Source organism: Rhamphochromis longiceps, linkage group LG5 (assembly GCF_057381845.1).
Source record: "Rhamphochromis longiceps isolate RC_006_pf linkage group LG5, R_longiceps_female_GT1.1, whole genome shotgun sequence".
NCBI classification, from domain to species: Eukaryota; Metazoa; Chordata; class Actinopteri; order Cichliformes; family Cichlidae; genus Rhamphochromis; species Rhamphochromis longiceps.
Genome location: NC_140561.1, coordinates 16,829,647 through 16,851,391, shown reverse-complemented (window position 1 = coordinate 16,851,391; position 21,745 = coordinate 16,829,647). Strand labels below are relative to the sequence as shown.

General features: G+C 38.1%; 2 protein-coding genes across 2 annotated transcripts; both read left to right on the top strand.

Moving 5' to 3' along the window:
- Window positions 1-2,003: 2,003 nt before the first annotated feature.
- Window positions 2,004-10,869, top strand: LOC146669524 (sterile alpha motif domain-containing protein 3-like). The gene is made up of 6 exons (XM_085406162.1): window positions 2,004-4,460; window positions 4,787-5,791; window positions 5,914-6,069; window positions 6,398-6,490; window positions 7,270-7,554; window positions 8,993-10,869. Exons 2-6 carry the CDS (start codon window positions 4,805-4,807, stop codon window positions 9,119-9,121), a joined length of 1,650 nt encoding a protein of 549 aa, XP_085262288.1. The 5' UTR covers window positions 2,004-4,460; window positions 4,787-4,804; the 3' UTR covers window positions 9,122-10,869.
- A 78-nt stretch (window positions 10,870-10,947) lies between these two features.
- Window positions 10,948-16,947, top strand: LOC146669523 (heme transporter hrg1-B-like). Its single transcript, XM_085406163.1, has 3 exons — window positions 10,948-11,610; window positions 15,157-15,324; window positions 15,696-16,947. Exons 1-3 carry the CDS (start codon window positions 11,481-11,483, stop codon window positions 15,830-15,832), a joined length of 435 nt encoding a protein of 144 aa, XP_085262289.1. The 5' UTR covers window positions 10,948-11,480; the 3' UTR covers window positions 15,833-16,947.
- Window positions 16,948-21,745: the final 4,798 nt, after the last annotated feature.

The following is a 21,745-nucleotide window of genomic DNA, read 5'->3' as shown; positions in this document are numbered from 1 at the left end:
ATTTAATTGTGTTTTGCAGTGTTTTGTGTTGTTTTCACTTTAAATTTGTAAAAGGAAACAGCTGAAAATTTAAATAGTTAAAAGTTGAAATGTGAATAGTTGATTTTTGTATTATATGATTTATTTATTACATTTTATGTGGCGTGAATAAATAAAAGTATATTTACAGTGGTCCCTAGAGACAAAGCACATACAAACTTCAAATCACGTACGAACTCTGAAGCATGTACAAACTCCAAAACACGTAAAAACACGTACAAACTCCAAAACACGTACAAACTCCAAAACACGTACAAACTCCGAAGCACGTAAAAACTCAGAAGCACATAAAAACTCAAAACACTTACAAAAGACAACAGAAGTGCTCCAGGATGCTGGGCGCAGTGTTGAGCTTTTGTTATCTTGTGGCTACACAATCCAGCAAGTACCAACGACCGGATTTGGTGTGTGATAGTAACAGGTAGATGAACTTTTTTTTAAATTATTTGAATATATTTGAGTGCCTGTGTATAAATACACAAACAATACACACATGCTTTCAATTGTGTAATTTAAGTGATCTAGTAGCTCTGCTTTGGAAGTTCAGTTCATGCTAGAAATGTGTTTTGGAGTTTGTACGTGTTTTGTCTCTAGGGGCCACCGCATATATTTATATATAAACATATATAAATAAAACCACTTTTTTACGTTAGTAATTCCTTTTGTGCATAATTTTATATTATTGTGAATAATAAATTAATTAAAGCAACAAAACAACCTGAAGAGCCGGTTCGGAGCCGAAAGAGGCGGCTCTTTTTAGTGAGCCGAGCAAAAAGAGCCGGAAATCCCATCACTAGTTGGTATTTGCTCTTGCTCAGATCTCTGCTCTCCAAACTCGATTTAGCTACATTCTGGACCGTGTTTCTGGAAAGTAGTAGCTAGCAAGCTGATTGGAGACTGTAGCAGCCAATCAGAATTTTAGCATCCAAGTCTGTGATTGGTTGGTTTTGTGGCACATTTAAAACGGTGTACAGAGAGTTGAGCGGATCTGATCAAGAGCAAATGCAAACAACTGAGCGAGAGGGGCTGTCATTGTGTGTGTATATGGATAATAGCAAACACTGAAATACATTTCTTGCATGCAGAAATGAAATTTTTTCGCTGAAATTAAACTTTTCTAAGATCAAAATAATTTTCTCCACAAAATGCAACATTTGAGCTTGCATTTCTTTTTTTTACTGCGCTCAGAATAGATGCACAGATGAAGTATGTCCCTCATAGAGCAAACCTGGGAATAAGATGAGATATAATAGTACAAATGATAAAATTTAGTGTGCCTGTTTATCCCAGGTTATTGTAAACAATTGTATTAACTGCTAACATGTTAATATCCTTACTTTGCAGAATGTGTAAGACACATTTTTAATGTTTCTTTGCTTGTTAAAGTGATTAGCTAAAGGGGTTCTAGGATATTTTTCCACTTGCTTTATTGAGATTGCTTTATTGTAATTTGAGAATCACACAAATGTCTAATAGCATAACAATGATAGCATGAAGTTGTGACATTTAAAATCCAAAAATTGAGGGCCAGAAGCCACTGTGACACCATTGTTGTGCTCTATCAGTCATCTGTATTATATGAAAATGGTCTGTAAAGACAGCATGTTTCCTAGCAGAGTTATACATATCAACATGGTTATAAATTAAATTTTGTTAAATAAACACTACATTTTTTTTAAATGAAATTATTGACGAAAAATAACTGGACAGACAGAAGGTCAACAGACCTGATAATTTTTTCTATAGAAAGTTGGCACATGGCAGTGTCAATCTCTTGCTTTTCTTCTGAGTAAGATTTTATTTACTTGTAATTCAATCAATAATTTTTAAGTTTTTTCCTGGCCTTTACCTGCTCCCTCTTATACTGATGTGGTGTATGTGGTATGCCTGTGCTTGCATGTGGTATGTGAACTGTCATACTTTTTTCAAAAAAAACTGTTTTACGAGTTAAGTTTTGTTTACCTCTGAAAAGGAGTATTTTAGTCACATAAATTTGCATCTGAAAGCAAATGAAACGGTCCCATGCGTGTTCAAGGGTTGTACATTTATGACAAACATCTATGGAACATTCAAATCACATAAAAATAGAAAACATCTTGGTTATTCTTACAGTGACTTTAAAGGTGGAATAGTAACAGTAAGAGACCGTTTTAACAGGCCAGCTCCTGAAGGGGAACATGAAGACAGTGAAGTATTTGACGAAGGCCAGGTGGAAGTGCAAGACTTGTCTCAGACTGGGATCTCTAAAAGTGATGAGAGGATGATAGAAGAGAAATTTGCAGTGATGTTGCTTAAGCTGGAAAATGTACTCCATGTTCCAAGCAGTGCAGTGGATGAGTTTTTGCAGGACTTGCACTTCCTGATGAGTTCTGCATCCCTGACTGCAATAAATGCCATAGTTACAGATTTTTGTACAAAGCAAAGTCATATTAATCTTAATGTGAAAGAAATTGAGGATTTGGCCTCTGCAGTCTGCATCTCTAACCCTCTGACAAAAACACTTGGACATATGGGTACACTTGGAACTGCTTTTAAGCGGAAACAGTACTTCAGCAAAAAGTTCCATGTCGTTGAACCGATTGAATATATTTTGGATAAGGAGAGCAACCACACCTACCAATATATACCATTACTGCAGACCCTACAACAGCTCCTAACAAAGAATGGTATAGTAGATGACATAGTAGAAAACTACAATGCTCAATCCAAGGAAACTGAAAGTATGCAACAAGAATACAGATCATTTCAAGATGGAGAATTTTTCAAACAAAATCAGTTCCTGTCTGCTGATGAATTGAGAATTACCGTGATGCTTTACATTGATGATTTTGAAGTATGCAACCCTCTCGGTACTTCAAGAAAGAAGCACAAACTTTGTGCAGTGTACTGGATATTAAGCAACTTATCCCAAGACCAACACTCCTCTTTGTCATCCATCTACTTGGCAATACTGTGTAAAAGCAGCTACGTCAAGGAATATGGGTATGAAAAAGTGCTTGAACCTCTTTTGTGTGATTTGGCAGTCTTGGAGGAGCATGGGGCATTTGTCCCACAGATTGGAAAAAATATTAAAGGCACGGTACAGTGTGTAGCTGCAGACAATCTAGGTGCTCATGGGATTGCAGGTTTTGTGGAGAGCTTTTCAGGAGAGTATGTTTGTCGATTTTGCACAGGACGCTTCAGCGACTTTCAGACCAAACCGGTACTTTCTGGAGAGTTTACTCTTCGATCCAAAGACCTGCACAAAGAACATGTCAAACATGCAGTAGAGAGTGGAAAGCATTGTGTTGGAGTAAAAAGGCCATGTGTGCTGACGGAAAATCTTTCTCATTTTCATGTGACAACTGGATATCCACCTGACATACTCCACGATCTTTTGGAAGGTGTTGTTCCAGTGGAACTTGCACAGTGTCTGGGTATGTTCATATCCAAAAAATACATCACTTTGGACTCTTTAAATAAAGTGATTGTCAGTTTTCCCTATAAGGGAAAAGATAAAACAAACCGTCCACATATTGTTCCACGAACATTGTTAAGAAAAAATACAATAGGTGGCAATGCAGCGGAAAATTGGACTCTGTTAAGATTGCTGCCCTTCTTGATTGGAGATGTTATACCTGACGGTGATCCAGTGTGGGAAATCATTTTGGATTTAAAGGAGATAGTGGAACTTGCTGTTGCCCAGATCCATACAGAAGAATCAATTGGATATCTTCAGTTCAAAATTTCTGATCACAGACAGAAATATCAAGAAGCATTTCCCAACAAAAAACTTCTGCCAAAGCATCACTACTTGGAACATTACCCTCAGATGATCCGATGTTTTGGTCCTCTTGTTGGATTATGGACAATGCGATTTGAGGGAAAACACAGTTTTTTCAAGGAAGTGGCTCATCATACCAAGTGTTTCAAGAATGTTGCTCTAACACTGTCAAGGAAACATCAAATGCTGATTGCCTATCACTTACACTCATTACATCCACAGAAATCTGGAGTTGAAGTGTCAAGTGCATCAAGAGTTCCACTTGAGGTTCTGAAAGATGACATTTCTCTGCCTATCAAAAAGATGTATCCTGACATGACAGAAGTAAACATGACTAAAAGTGCAGACTATAGAGGGATCAACTACAGAAATAGAATGATCGTTATCTGTGGTTTTACTGATGGGCTGCCTGAATTTGGAGAGATAATCGGATTATGTGTTGTTCAGGGTACACTGAATTTCATTGTCAGCAAGTTTTCGTCTTGGTTTAGGGAGCACTACCGGGCCTTTGAACTGCAACCATGTACAAGTGGCAAAATGTCCCTGATAACATATGATGAACTGGCAGAGAAGTACCCATTAAATGACTACTTCATTGGTCCCCTTCGAATGGTTACATTGAAAAGATATCCTTACATCAAAAGCACACAATGAATATGTGAGTAAACAGCTGTAATTAATACCTTACTCAATATGCACTTTAATCTCACTGGCATAAGCACCTAAAGTAGCATCTGGCTTTATTGTGATGTTCAGCCACTAACTCCTTGTGACTTGTTGAATCTAACAGTCTGTTAGGCCCATCAGTACATCTTCTAGACAAGAAAACCTTTAATCTGTGTTTATGTTGAGATTAGCCAGAATTTTTCTCACTTCTCTGTTAAGTACCGTTGTGAAACATGTTGACATCTCAATTTTAATACTTTCAATTTTGTACGTAGTTACTGGATTTATGTTCATGTATATATATTTTTTCTTTTCTAGACTGAAGCACGGAATCGAATGATGGCTGAACCAGTAAAACTGTGGATCATCCTTGGTTCCAACAATACTGAAAAACTGACGATAGCATCGGGCATGCCAAAGTCTGTGGAGGATCTTTCAGATGAGATCAAACGTCAGTTTGATATTCAGGGGGACATTAGACTCCAGTACATGGACAGTGACTTTGATAATGAGTTTATCAACCTTAAACGAATGGATGATATTCAGGACAAGAGCACAGTGAAAGTCATCTGTCTGACTGATGCTTCAGACTTTGGTGAAGTTGGGATGAACCAAAGTGGGGAAGAAACGTCACTATCATCTTCTGACACACTATTACTTTCATCCTCTGACTCCGAAACTGCTCGATCTCAGTGGCCTGCAGAATTCCAAATACCAAAGTTTCCGTATGACGTGGAGATGCAACTTCAAAGTGCAAACCAGGCTTTCATATCAAATGGAATTCTTCTGAACCCAGGACACAAACTTAAGTCAGACATTTTAGAAGCTCTAGCTGAGAAAATCATGATGTTTAAGGCATATCCTTCAAACTTGGAAATAGAATCTGTTGCTGAAGCTTTAATCAAAGCACATCCATGCTTAAGAGAACAAGGATCTTTCAGTGGTTTCTACGGATGGAAGATTAGCCTCAAGTACAAGATGGCAAATTATAGGACAAAGCTTAGAAACTTGGGGTGCCCAGAAGTGAGCATTAATTCCCTCAAGCACAAACCAACCGATCGATGTCACCCAGCATATGCTGTCAAAAAACCTAGAAAGGCAGAGGTAAATTTTTGTCCTCCTTATCCGGCTGGAGAGACCCAGGACAGCCTTGAAAGGGAGAGATTGGCATTGCTAACTGAGGTCAAGAAGAAGCATAATGAGATAGTTATCAAAGAGAAGATGGCCAGGACCTTTGCATACAGGAGGCAGGAACTTGTCAAAAACAATCCCATGATCGCCGACTTCAAGATCAGATGGCCAGGACTATTTAGTGTGGCTGAGGTATGAATCTTTATAAATAACAATAAAAGCTGTAATGGCTCCAGTAGTATGTATATGTGTACGTATAGTATATATAAATATAGTTACAGTACAGTATGTTGTGTTTGTTGACATGTTTTTAGGTAGAAGCAGAATTTGTAAGGATTACTACTGCTCCACTGGTTCCGAGGTTTCTTGCACAACTTGACCAATACACTGACCAACTAATAAAAGTCTTCAAGAATAAAGGAGGCGCTGCAGGGAGGAAAATCAGGCAAATTTTGGCCCCAGCCACACAGGTGCGTTTTTCTGTTCGCAGCAAAATGTTATGGCATTATAAGATCACTTTCAAATTTAAACAGCTAGTGTATAGTACCTGTAAGTTCCATTTTGGTATGCAAAAAAAGATGCCGTATTAGTTTGTCTTTCCCTCTGTTGCTTAATATGGATATGTATAATATGGTGGAAACCCTGCCCACATGTTAAATATTCATGTGATCATTAATTGGTCTTGTGTACATGTCTGTGTCAGCAGTGGATATGTCATTCATTTTGCATATACTGTCAGTTTGTGTCATTCTAAAGTATTTCTGTTTTCTCTTTCTGTACCTCTGTCACTCTCTCCAGAATGAAACTATTGAAAAGAGGAGGGAGTGTGTCCTCAGGGCACTACCTCTTTACCTAAATGAAGACCCAAGCATCCTCTTTAAAGAATACCTGGTTGGTAATTTTAGCGTAGTCTTTATCTGTATTAAACCAAATCTTGAATAACTAATGTTGTCACATTGTTATAATTTGCATGGAATCTGTTTAAATGCTTTGGGGAAATGTTAGGAGTTTTCCTGTAATGCAACTCAGGTCAGAATAAATGACACTCAGACAGGTTTGCAGGTTTAACGTGCACATGGGTGAGAGTTCAAACGGAGACTCACACTCCGCAGCAGTCACCACCCTTTATTTATACTCAAGCATGTTTGCGTCACAGTCACATGAATGGAAGAGATAACATATAACAGTAGAGACTTCATCACATGCAGGAAGAGATAACATACAATGGCATAGACTTCGTGCTGAGCTTGCACAGTGTAACTTCTCTAGTAAAAAGAGCAAACACATCTAGAGAACCTCAAATGAAATGTACTTCTATACATAAACATAATAAAATCTTTCAACAGGAATCTTTATGTATACACACATTTCAGGAAGAGTTATGCAATGTAATGCAATCCAATACTAAAAAGTTAGTAATACATAATACTTAGAGGATGCATATATATATAATGGTGATTCTATTTAGTATTTATTTATTTAACATTTTTTGTTAAAACTGTAGTCGAAAATAATGGCGCACCAGGGTGCAGAATCATTAGTCTTCCTGATATTGTGTTTATTTCATTAAAGGGTGACTTTGGCTTTTTTTTTTTTAAGGATGCATTTTTCTGTGTTTTTGTGTCTAATTCCCAATGCGATGGGTTTTTGTTTTACTCTCTGTTTTAAAGGATTCTGATGCTACAGCTGTTCAAAGGGAGCTGGAACAAATTACCCTTGGTATCTTCACCATCAGTGTTGAAGGAGGTGATGCCAGCACTCCTCCAGCTGATGTGGGTATAACCATCGAGGGTGTTGAAGTTCTGCATGACCTGGGAGACATGGCCTCTGCGTGTGCGGTCTTAATGGGTGTGATATATGCACTCAATCTCAGTTATCCTCGGGAACTGAAAGCTTTCTTTGAGGTACTTCAGAAGGTCTTCCTTCATCTGGATGCCAGCAGACTCTCAACAAAGGTACAGATGCTCAAGAATAAACTGTATGAATAATCCAACCCTTCTTTTATTTGGATGAATGTTCTGTCAGATGGACAGAAGTTTTTGGGAGGCGAATAAAATGGAAATTTGGTTTAAAAAATGTTGTTGTTTTTTTTGGTGGGGGGGGGGAACCAAAATTTGAGAGAGATTTAAAACATTTGTTTGTAAACAATTGCAATTACAGAGATTTTACTCTTTTGGGGGGCGGGGGGGTTTAGGGCCTACTAAAAGATTATTCAAAGTATTTAGATTTAAATGGTTTCATTGAGAGACGATACAGGATGAATGTGCATTTTGCCGCATTTTAAAAAAGAACAATTCTTTCCATGTTAAAATGTTTGCCACTTGAGTTTTTTCCCTATACAGTGGTAAAATAAATGCTGTCAGTGGCAAGTGTTAAATGAGTTCTGTTAAGCTGCTGCAAAAAACTGAAAACTGGCAAGCTGTTTTATTGTCAGATCATAATGTTTGCATATTTTATTCAAGTTTTATTTGGGATGGTGATATCATTTTGGGAATATTAGTAGACTATTTGTTTTTATTATTATTATTATTACTTTTTTTTTTATCTAACCTGGTGACTGGAACCTGTTTATTCTGTTCTTCACAAATTTGTCATGGGATGCCATCCAGGATTGTGGCTGTTAAGGTGAACAGTTCATTTTGATTTGTTAAAGGTTTTGTGGTCAACCTATTATGTGATCTTAAATGTTTTTTCTTCTGTTTCTGGCAGAGACATTTAATTTAAAATCGTTATTTTTATGGTGCATCTGTGTGCATACTATTAGTTACTAACCTTAATGGGTTAATAATGTGTGGTGCAGCTGTTTTGTTAAAGAAATGTTTAATGAATGTCTTGGCAATAAAGGAAATTAAAGAAAATAAGTGGCTTGTATTAAATTCATTTGTGTGGAACCTGTTGACAAAATAGATTTGTGTAAAACTAATTAGTAAAGCACAATTTCGCTGAAAATATAATATTTTAATTAATCTAACTTAAATTTAACATTTAAATACCACAAACAAGAAATGTGTTCACAAAACGAATCTAATCTATCTAACCTGTAAATACATAATTTATGTCCATACAACATAACTTGTTTTAGGTGGTCTTAAATATTGCTTGTTAATTAATCCTAAATAGATTTATAAAATTGGCTCACTTCAAAAGGATTGTTTTACTTTAATGCAAGTTTATTAAATTAGATGACCTAAAGACTTTTGCTTTAAACTAACACAATTCAATTTCGTGGAACCTGTTGACAAAATAATTTTAATTAAAGTCAACGTTTCATTTTTTTGAGTGGCAGGTCTTCTAAAACCCTTTACCATCTTCCCCTTTTTGTATAAAGGTCATTTTTTATTCTTACAGTTCTTCAGTTCTACAGTTCTGACTCTAACTCCTGTTATCTTTCAGATTTCCAGAACTCTTCCAGAACTCAGGAAATCACACGATAGGGTGGGGCCAGGTTTCACAATGAGCTCACCTGAAACCCTGGCTGATTGTGACCCACACCCGTTTTCACACCTTGGCTCATGTGATTAGGTAGAGGATCATCAGGGGGTCCTTTTGTCCCTCTTTGGGGGGAAACTCCCACTGGGTTTAAATCTGGGACTCTCCACCTTTTGACCCTTAGAACTGAAGAAGCTTCTCTGATGAGAGGTGAAACGTCTTCAAGCAACTTAAAGAAGTCCAGACACTTTTCTTTTCAAGCTCCTTAGACTACAATGACCTGGATGACTGAGAACCTTCACAGACAACTCTTCATTATGTTTACATGTACCTTTAACTTCAACCCCAGGTCATATTTGGTATATATTATAGAGTTGCACATTTTGTAAATACAATTGATATGAAGAAGCAGCAAGGTCTAGGTTGGCACACAGCTGTGTTTGTAACAGAAAGTTTTAACTTTTTCGAAACCTGCTCTTACCAAGCTGATCGTGCAAATGAGCAACTATTTCTGGTGTAAACCTCTTAGCATCCACCAGGTTGCTGGTGAACCACTTAGAGTGGCATGGGCACTCGAAGCACTTTATAGCCTCATTCACGCAAGCACTTTTTTCTATGCTCAAGCATTTTCTAACACTGATATTCCAGTGGATGTATCGGAGAGCAACTTGGGCTTAGTACCTTGCCCGGGGATCAAACCACCGACCCTCTGATTAGTAGCTGACCTGCTCTAGCTCCTGGGCTACAGCCACTGAAAGCAGGAAATATAGCAGTCCAAACATGAAGATGCGAAAGCATGGATGACATTTGTGGTGTTTTTAAAATAAAATATATATAAATAAAAAAAAAGATCCTTTTTTGGGCCTGATGAAAGGACCTCTGGCGTAGGATCACTGAGCTGATTGTCTGCATGGCAGTGGAAATTAGGACTCTACAATAAATATATTGTAAATAAATATATTTTTATATATGTAAATATACCATTGCCCTTCTGAATGTTGTTGTGCTCTTTTGCCAAAACATTAATTGTGCAGGTTTAGAACACTGCTGCAATCAATGGAGTGCTTTGTATGTAAGATAGCATTGTGTCAGAGGTGCCTGTGGTACTCTTTGAATTGATGGCAGCATAAAATTGGAGAATATTTTAAGAGGAGAATTTGTGTCCCAAAGATGAAAACATCCTTTAGAATAACAGCTCCTCACTTTGGGAAAATTATTCTAGCTTTGTGACAGTCAGTATGAGTTGTTTGGAGAAAACCAAACAGCCTATCAGTACATAACTCACAGCATTATGACCATTATCTGTCTTATGGTTTTATCCCTTTGATGCAGCTTTGCAAACCTAAGCTGTTCTGCCATGTGCTTTTCTTAGAGACGAGAGGCCTTTTCCTTGTATAGCTTCTAAAGAAGCCATACTTGTTCAATGTTTTTCTGATTGTACTGTCATGAACTTAAGCATTTAACATGCTAACTTCTGTAGCATCTTAGATGTAGCTCATGGTGCTTTTGCAACCATTGCATGGTCTTATTTTGATGAGCAACACCTATTTAGCCACTTAATTCCCATGAAAGCAATGAGAGCCTACTGAGTGTTTTACAAGACGATTTAGAAAGTGACAACTTTCTTTTCCACATGACTGTATAAATGGATTATCTTGACCCAGGGATGCCATTTAGATTGAGAATATGGGAAAGACCCCATGAAGGATGGCTGAGGATGGGGAGAATTCTCCTATGAAGACAAGACAGGAGCCTTTGTACCAACACCAGCAGTTTCTATGGACAATGTGGCCATCTGTTTCAAATGCAGTACACAGATCAAATAAAATTTTATTATAACAGTCCCAAGAAGCACATTATTTTATTCAAAACCTCCATGTAAATCATGCCGGATCATTTTCTTATTTTTTTCACTTATGATCTGCCCAGATAAAATAAAAACACATTTGCCATTCATCACCTATGAATCCAACATGCAAATTAAAAAGGGTTTTAATCCGTCCAGCTGTTATTTTACACACACACACACACACACACACACACACACACACACACACACACACACACACACACACAGAGCTCTGAGGTAGATAATTTCCTCTGTGGTCCTGTAGGGGTTGCTGTGTCCACCCACCATGATCAGATTTCTTGATGACGTAACGCAAGGCTGTGTGTTTTTGCAGCTGGATAGGACATCCCTCATCAGAAACGCGCTGTCATGTTTCACAGTAACCACATTAACCATTAGCCAGCAGAGCACACGCGTTTTTTTAGTCACACTGTGTCCTCGTGGACCTTTTTTTTGTCAGGTAGATATTTTATTATTACCAGCTCTTACCTCCTGCTGCTGCAGCTCACAGACACTCGGCTCTCCTCCAGCCCAGCCCGCGACTGCTTCTCCCCACACAGCCTTTATTTTATTTTTTTTATTATTAACTTTAAATTTGCAATCATGGGTATCAATAAGACGTACATGAGGATCGCCTATGCTTCGTTTGGTACGATCGTGGGCTTTTCAGCCTTTCTGGTGTGGAACTTCGTGTACAATCAGCCTTGGACTGGAGCCATGGGGGGACTGTCAGGTGAAGTAAACACTCTCTGCAGCGATACATGTAATGAGTGTGAGGAGCAGTGAATGAGAGATTTATTGGCATTTATGGGAGCGTAGAGTTAGAGATGTGTCACAGGTATAACTTCTATTTCAAGGCCAGGTCATCTAACTTCATGACACATGCGGCAACCAAATGTGTGCGTAAATATTGCACTTTTAAAAAAAAAATGTTTTTGTTAAATTTACTGTTTGTCTTGAAGACCTTAAAATAATCAGATGTCACTTTATGTTCATAAACTTCTACACAAGTGTCTTTTTTAAATAGAAAGTTTAAATATGTTCAAGACCCAAATCCTATAAATCTAAGTAAAATAAGTCGCTCTGTGTTCATCTGAATTATGAATTAATTCTCAGAACATTTAGACAAATAACACTATCCACAGTAGAAGAGTCTTTTTCAGCATCATTTATTAACAAGTATAATAGCATTCCTGTTGTTTATACTTTAATCTGTTCCCACTGGTGAACACCTACTAGATCAACCATTAGAGTCTCCGTTCTCCAATGTCAGTTTTTAAAGGACATTTTTAAAACCTTTCCAATCCTGAATCACCAGTACTTTGTATGACTTACTGTGGACATTGATGGTGAATAAGGGAGCGTGATGTATAACCCATGTCCGAGTATAATCCGAGTACAGATTTACACCTGGTTAAAGGGCATGTCTGTGCAAACTCACAATAAAAGGAAAATATGTCAACATTGCAAAAGAAAGGCTGTTGTTTTAGAGCAGTAGCATTTCCTTTACGACTGTGCTGCTTTGAGTTCAGATATTATCATGCAGTGTGAACATATGGACAATGGACTTGACAGGATGTCACAAATCGCAATGTTAGATCCTGTTAGGTTTGCCAAAAAGATAAAAATGCTTCCGCCCATGCACAACCGTGCAACGGTGATAAAAGAGTTGCATCTGGAAATTTGACCTTTGAAACTCTATCGAGGTTTACAGATGAGCATCTGAAACCTCTGCGCTCATCTGCTGATAGGGTGTAGTGTACTCAGTGTTAGCGGTTGTTAAATGTGCATTTTTACCAAAGATCAAACTAGTTAAAGTACAACAGTGGTGTCATCTTTTTGTGCAGTTAGTCAGTAACCATTCCTAATTACATTGGTAGTAACACATTAATCGGACTGAAAATGAAGAGCTGCAATTTCTTTGTCCATCAGGCTGGGGCGTAATTGACGTGCCTGATTTATTTCACAGTCAGTCAGCATTGAAAAGAATTGGGCTATTGATTTTAATCAAAGCTGTTATTTTATTAACACAATATCAGAAATAATCCAGCACATGAAGTAGAGTCATGGTTGTTGTTGTATGCTTGCATACAGACTGTCCATCCCAACTTCTTCTTTTTTTTAAATATATAAAAAACTTAGCACACAGTAAACAGTTAAAGGTTCATTTGCACCATACCATGTTTTCCTCATTCTTTTAAAAATCCATATTGATATAATATCAAGATTTTGAATTCTTTTACCCACAAGTAAATCTGAATCTGATCCTGTGAGACCACAAACATGTTTACATGATGATGAGTCATCCCACAGGAAAGAGCAAAAGTGTATCCTGTGCATCTTCACTGATCTTCAACTAATATAAAAGTTGTTGCACTTCCTTCTGTTGCAATGACAAAAAGAGAAGTGTGATTTGTTGACTCAGCATTTGGCAGCATGCTGTGTCATGATCCAGCATTTATTGATTATACAAACAAAAGTTCATGACCAGTCAAATTTATTTCAATGACTGGTATATGCAGTCATGTGAAAAAGACAGTTTTCACTGTGAAAGCTAAGTACACTCTTACTTCTTCCATATGAATTAAGAGGGTAAATAGTGCACCTGATTAAATGATTCAGCAAGTGTGAGCACCTGTATAAAAGCAGATGTTTTGTTAATTTTCTAGGATCGAGCTTTCAAGTCTTTCCGGAAGTGACACCCCAGCAAATTTACAATAAGGTTAGACTCAAACTCAAAGGAGTTTCTGAACAAGTATGGCTCATTTGGAAGGGATACAAAGAGAAAGCCTCTTTTCACTAAAAAGCACATGCAGATGTTTGGCTATAATGCACTGCACAAACACCTCGTACCGACTGTTGAGCATGGCAGTTGGAAGGTTGATGATTAGGGTTTTTTCCGCCATAGGAGCTGAGCTCCTGAAGTAGCATCTTGTAGTCACTATATCAACCATGAACTGCTCTGTATACCCAGGTATTCTAGAGTCAAATATGAAGGCTCGTGTGTTACTTAGCTAAAAGTGGGTTATGCAGTACAACAAAGTTCCCAAGCACTCTAGCAAATCTATAACGCAATGACTGAAAGAGAAAAGAATTAAGGTGTTGCAATGGTCCAGTCAAAGTCCAGACCTCAGCTTGATTAAAATACTGTAGCAGGACCTTAAGAAAGCTGCGCATAAACAAATACCCCAAAACCTCAATGAACTCAGCAAACAAAGAAAAGTGGGCCAGAATTCCTCCCAAATAATGTTAGCGACTAACAACTTCATAATGAAAACCATTACTTTAAATTATCTCTGCTGTGGGTGGTGCTACAAGCGTCTGAATCATGAGGTGTACTTAGTTTTTCACAGGCTCTTTCACATGGCTGTATGTTCAGTTCAGCTGTAAGTGTGTTGTTTACTACACATTTTTAATGTTAGTGTTAATTGTCAGGGACAGTCTGCATTAATGAAGGTTACCATAAATGTGCCAGCGTTAGCCAAATGGCTGAGGCAGAATCTGCCTCCTAGCTACTTTTTGAAAACATAAAAGTCATTAAAGGATAAAGTGAGCAAAAACTAGGCAAACAGTTGATGTTAGACAGAACATACAGTTAGCTTGTATGAATTACAAATCAATCAAACAAAAAGAAAATGTGAGCATACCGGTATAAGGAAAACAGCTAGGTATGATGGCTTTAAGGTTACATTCAAAGTTAGAATAATGTTCCAGAAGTGAGGAGCTGTTATTGTAAAGGATGTTTTCCTCTTTGGGACACAAATTGGTCCCTCAGAGTATTTTCCAAATTTCCAAGCTGCCATCAACTCAAAGGGGGTTTAAAACGTACTTGACACAAGTTTAATCTTTAATCTTTTCCCCACTGATGAACTCAAGTAAACTGAAATCAAACACTTGAGAATCAGAACTCTTATAGATACCACCAAATACAGATTCTCAGCCAGTCTCACTGTAATATTCAGACTTCCTCCTCCAGTCAGACTTAGTTTTCAGCACCAGTCCTGACGTAAGGCTTAAAGGTTAGTAAAACAAGAGCTTTAGCATTAAATCTGAATCAGAGAGGAGTTGAATATGTGCACAACAACTGCAGCTCTGTTACAGTGCAACAATAAAATTAAAAAAGTGTAATAATGTGGAAATGTGTTGATGCATTTACATATTATTAGAAAATGGCAAGAAGGTGGATCATATCATGTAAAACCTGTAGTACTCTGCCTTTTAAACAGACTCATGAAGCTGAAAGCTAACTTTGCTGTCTGTACCTGGTCTCTTCCTTCAGGTGTGTTGGCACTCTGGACCCTGATCACTCACATCATGTACCTGCAGGACTACTGGCAGACCTGGCTGAAAGGCCTCAGGTTTTTCATGCTCATTGGGATTTTCTTCTCTCTGCTGGCACTCGCAAGCTTCGTTGTTTTCCTGGGCATTGGCGCCCTATACAAAGACAGTGAGTTGTTCGGCATCACTTTCTGGTCTCACTTCATTTTTTTTTATGTATATTGTTCATTACCAAACAGCTCTGTGGTGTACATACTCAGACTTGTTGCTATGTGAAATCATTGTTTATCAATTACTTATTTCAAATAGTTTTATTATTTGACCCAGTACTTTGCAGCCAGCATCTTTTACTTTACAGAAGAAAGGGTTCAGTTAAAAGATGGTTGTAGAGTGGGACATTTAATGTGTTTAGGTCCTAATAACCCCAAGTGCTTGCTCACAAGGGGTTATTTGATTGTCAAAGTGCCCTGAGGGAGCTGTTGTGTGGATTGGTTCTATATAAATAAAATTGAATTGAATTGTGTGTCTCTGTTTTCGCAGCCTTCACTGACCCTCAGAGCTTCTACCTGTCCTGTGTGTGGAGCGTCATGACCCTGAAATGGTCCTTCATGCTCACCCACACTGCTGAACAATACCGCACTGAGTTTGAGGACATCGGTATCCTCAGTGACTTCTGAGGGAAAGTCCTGCATCTTACAGAAGATGCACAGACTTGCTCTCACAGTGTGGAGCTGATGGAGGAGTAAAAAAATAAACCAGCAGTGCTTTTTTTCTTTTCTTTATGCAGAGCATCATGACCTTGAACAGGGTCTCCACGTCACCACGTACTGGTTCATTTTTAATTCTGAGCAGGATTTTTCGCTGACTTCTAAACTTTTCTGATAAATCCAGCTCCGTTTTATACTAGCCCAGATAGATTTTATTTTCTTACTTTTTCGTTCACCCCTGAATCTACACAGTGTCCTCTTGGTAAAACATTCCTAGAATATGATCAATTTTTTAACCACATCGCAGTTAAAGAACTTGTTGCAAATTTACCGACTCTTCTGTGAAAACCTTCAGTTCAACGCTGCAGCCACTAGGGGGTATCCCTCTTCCAGATATAAATGTACAGTTCATGGGCGTTTCTTATCGTTCTATCTGTGTGATATTTCTATTTAAGGTGGGTTTTTTTTTACTAGCTTACAGGTTGTACATTGAGTAATCAAATGACAAAATCAGATCACAAAGCACCGGTCCCTTGATGTACAGTGATTTAAAGCTGATATACATTCACACACTGCTTTAAAAGTGCGTCGAGGCCTTATTGAAGGCAGGTAAGCCTGAAATCCTTCATCATTTAGGCTTTCCTGTGAAATTCCAAATAAGCACCAATGTATTGGTACTGTATGTTTCTGAACTTTGAACCAGCATTTTTATTGTATGAGTGATTTTTTTAAATTTTATTTTATTTTTTGTCTGTGTGACAAAAAGCCGAAACGGGCATTCATTGGGCTGTGATGACACTGTTATGCACACTTAAGTAATCAAGTTACTTCGTTTTATATCATCCATGTGAAACCCGATTATGGACATTTATATTGTAAGGTGAGTCTGGAAACTTTGTGCATCCGCATGTATCATTTGACTGAATGTAGGTGTGTGTGTGTTTGTGCAGGAGTGTCTCTAAGAGTGCTGTTAATAAAGTCTGAAAATGTGCATGGCTGTGACCAAGAGCTCTTCCTCTTTTCTGACCAGGAATTTCTTTGTTTCTTTTGCACTTTCTGTTCCTCTAAAATTTTTAATGTCTGCTGTTCTTTAAAAAGTACAACACCCCCCCCCCCCCTCCATCAAAAAAATAAATAAAATAAAATAAAAAAATCACAAAGCTTATAATGTGAGTATTAGAAACTATTATGGAATCAGTTTGAAAGTGTCATGCACTCCTCTTCTGACTAAGCCCGGGGCAGAAGGGTCAGTGTTTTTAGGCATTAAAATGTGATTTGCACCCTGACAGGAATGAAGCACTTCTCCCACCAAGCCGAGCCACCCTTCTGAAGAGAAAACATCCCCACTGCATTGCAATCGCAACAGTAAACGCAGGCAATAACCTGCACTTTGAAGTTGAGCAATTATTCCATTTATCCACATTTTTATTTTGTCCCTCAAAGGAAAGGTGGGGGGTGGGGGAGGCTGGTTCAGGGTGTTTTTTTTTTTTGCTATATGATTTTGTTAAAGCAGCTGCCTGATAGAAGCACTTTGAAGTTGATGTGAAAAATATGTTAGCGAATTTTTACAGTGCTATCATTTTTTGGTGTTCTTTCGCTCATTAAGTTATTTGTTAGGAGAAAAATATCTGGCGGAAGAAAAAAAAGTGTCCCCTTAATTCCATCCTGCAGTGCTCATTAAGGAAAGAACTCCTGCTATGCTGAGGATTAAAAGAAGTGAATTTTGGCATGGTGCTTGGTTATTTACTATATTTATCAATAACTTTGATCCTGGAAAAGCCACCATGATTATTTCACTTTGTTGCTGTCCTACATCCTTCCTCTGCGTTTTACCAACATTTTTGTGGTGCTTATATCTTAATTGCATTATACTGGTTTGTTTGTAAGCCCGGAGAGTCTCGCAGCATCAAGGTAATTGCGATGTTGTGGTTAAATCACCATGGTAACGTTGTTTTTATCTGGCTGTTATAAACTTCGACATTAAGAAACTGAAAAACAATCCAGCTCACTTTCCATCAAGCGGGCTGGGGGCTTTGGAACCAAATGCACCCTATTAAGTTTATACACCAGCCTGTAAAATGTGCATGTGTGTGTTTGTGTGTGTGTAGTATGTAAAGAGAGGGAGGGGTCTCTTTTTATTCAATTACAGGACTCTACCCAAATCAAGGGAGGAAGTTGTCTTGACTGGCAGTCTGGCAGAGTGTGGAGAGACTGGAAACAATAGTTTAGACATTCAAATAACCCAAATATCCTAAACATCCTGTATAATTACACACTGCAGAGCAAACACAAGATGACTGTTTAAATCTATAGCAAGCAACCGGCAAGAAGTAAAGATGTTCCTTTGCATTCAGCATACACTTACAGTCAGAATTTGAGTGTCTGACTTCAGTTATAGAACAGCAAATTTGGACCTGTTCATGTGTTCACACTGGCACATGAAAGTGAACAGTTAGAGCACATTTAGCTTTTGTAGATGTGTCAACAGTCTGTTCACACTTATATTTATTATAACACCATTAGCATCAAAATGCATAGAGAGAAAGAAAAACTTGGTCCTCATTTTAAAATGTTTTATTGCAAAGTGAAAGTATTAGTAGATTATTGGATATTTACTTTTAATTACATTGCTTTTTCATTTCAGTTTGCTCCACTGTTGTTATTTGGCTGCAAAATATAAGGTGACTTCACAAAGTGTGATGTATTCTTTTGTATTTAACTAACCATGTTTAAAAAAAAGTTAAAACTGCTCCCTGAGCAGTGATATTAATCCAGTTTAAGCCATATTATGCATTATGATTCTACAGCTCAAAAAATATTGCGAAACATGTCACATGCTTTCTCTCACACAGCGCCTAAGCTACGACCTTGGCTCCCTGTTTATCTGCTCCTGCTGAAATGGGGCAGAAAACTCCAGCACACTCTGTTCTCTTCTACTCAGACAAATTAGATTTCTTATAACTCAGCAGTATAATGCATCATAAAACAATATCATTCATTCACAACAAGTCAGCAGTTTAATGTAATGCAAATCAGTTTAACTAATGCAATAGTTATCAGCTTCTTCTAATTCAGGAGAATAATGCAAACTAAAACTACATAATAATTCACAATCTTTAATTAGGGGTATAACATGGCATAAAATAATATTATAATCTAACACACTTCATATTGATAATCTGTACTGTTTTAGAGTTTTTTTTTTAAATCATATACCTGATTTAACATAAAATGGTAAGCAAATACAGGTGTTTGTAATGGCATTAAAGTTTCTGTTCCATTTTAGCATGGAGCCCTAATTTATTTTAATGAGAAACACCTTTGTCTAAATACTATCTTCTATCAAACTGTGGCTCCTGTGGCTGCAACATTTCCTTAATACCAGGTGTACTTATCAGTGTTAGGAAAGTTTAGTCTGCTCTAACAGAAAGAGAAGAAACTCTGGTCTCATTCTGCACAGCTGTTTCATAGAATGACTTGACTGCAGATAAATCAAATGTACAGTAGTGCATTCTTGTCCTGCTGCGCTCATAGACCACATAAAATGTTATCAAGGGCTGCGACTGCCTCCATGGACTGCACCTTGAGAACCCTGGTATTAAAATTGTTAGGGGGCAGAATGAGTGTTTAAATATATTGCTGGAATTTCACATTTTGATACCTCCTGGACCTTTACATACCTTGACATTTGCAATGTATGTAAAATATAAACAGCCAGGTGACTGTAGGAAAGGAAACAAAACAAAACAAAACAGGGTGGGCAAAATTTTTTTTCCCAATGGGCCAAATGAGAAACTGGGACTGTTGTCCACAACAGTCCCACCAATAATCTTTTTTTTTGTGGCCATCCACAATAGTCCTACCAACAAGCTTATTCGCCACACCAATAGGCTTATTGGTGGGACTGTTATGGAGGGTAGCACCAGTAAGCTTATTGACGTGGCCCTTGGGACAACAGTCCCAGTTTCTCATGTGGCTCCTTGGGAAAATTAGTTGCCTAGGCTTGGCCTTTAACATAATAGAAGAAGCAGTACAACTGTAAAAGTGTTGAAGATGTATACTGTACTGGTATTGTAGTGTTCAATTTCTTGAATGAAGTAAAAGTACTTTTACTTTAGAGTGCCAGATAGAAGGTGAACGGGGATTTACGGGTTTGCTGGCTTTTCCACTGCGATTGACGAAAAGCGGAATTAATCATACAAAAATGAAGTATTTGATCTAAAAAAAGAAGCATCAGGAAGAAAAAAAAAACGAAATGAAAAGAAAACATCTTGAATTGGTCGAGAACCAGATGGCCGCTTTGACATTAAGAAGTCGCTTTGGCATTTTAAGAAGGCAGTCCCAGAATGATTTCCGAGGAACTTCCGCAAAGCATGGTACAAAGCCCACAGATATTTAAGCAATATCCATAGCAATTTACTGTTTTATTTACAAACTGAAACATATGTTTCTAGACCTTTTGCAGCCCCCCCCCTCCGTCCAATCCCTTCCTTTTAACACACTGATTTACTGATGCAGGATTTCTCCCTGTTTTTCCGCTTTTCTCTTTCTATTTTTGACCTTTTTCCTCCTCATCTGTCTGTCTTCATCTGCACCGACCATCACTCATCAGTCAATTGAATCGGCTGTTGACAGCACGCTAGATGGCTTACCTTTACACTCATCTATTGTTCATTGCTCCTCTGATGTGTTTGTGTGTGCGATGCTCTCTCCGCCTCTGGGACCACTGCGAGCTTGCATCTGAAACATTTTAGAGAGACACATATTTGCTGTTTTAGAGCACAAAGGGATATGCCATGGCAGAGGCTGTTTGAAGTGGCTTCACAGGGGGAACCAAAACCAGAGCGAGGGATTTGAGAAACCATAAAGAAACGTTAACGCAATGTAACTTTGGTAAGGCCATCTAATCTAATGGAAGTGGGGCCTGATTCAATGTGAAGGCAGACCCCTTTGAAGCTGGCTCTGTTGATGTTTCTAATGCAATAGCTCTGCTTCAGAAATGCAACATTTCCCTCCACCTTGCAGACAGTGCTTCACTGGAACGCCCGACAGAGCTGGATGCGTGATAGTGTCTAATCCTGGATTTTCCAGGTTCACACTGCTTCCAGGAACTAGCATTTGAAGAGTGAGTTTTTAGACACTTGACCTGACAGGGATCTTTATCTGAAGAACTATCGCTCAAACTGATTCATGGTATATGTGTATGTTTTGTTTGGGGGGTTTTTTGGTCTAAAAAGGACCATAGAAAGCCAGAAAGGTGTTTGATTGCCTTCTCATCTCATATCAAGGTATTCAGACATTGTAGACTTAACGCCACAAGCTTTTGGCTTGGTGTTGAATGTACACTACATTTCACATATGGTAAAAGGTCATTATTGTGTTTCTGTTTCACATTCAGTTGAAAAAGTGCTGTAGAAAGAGTCTCTTCCGCCCAGACAATACTTGCGGCTTGATAAGCTCATTTAAGAAGTTCACACTGAAACAGGATTTTCCAAGTGAAGTGGCCACATGGTCAGCGCTGATCTGCTGACTCACTGTCAGGCTTACTTACAAGAAAAGTGAACCTAACATGGTGAAGTTGTGTGGCTGACTCAGCAGTGAAAATGACTCTCATGTGATGGTTTTCTATATATAAAGCTTGATCACATCAGCGTCTTTCTGCCTAGAGTCAGCACTAAGTTTAAATTAAAAAACATTTGGGGGACGGGGGGTCATGTTGACTACAGAGGCAGCTTTGATAGAAATCCAAAAATCCTTATTTGTGTTTACTGCCAATAAAGTTCAAATCTAAATGTACTTGCAATGTGTTGCCCTTGCAATTCATTTTCTGATTCACAGGGAGATCACAGGACGTGCTGCTCGCACATATGGAGATGATATGAT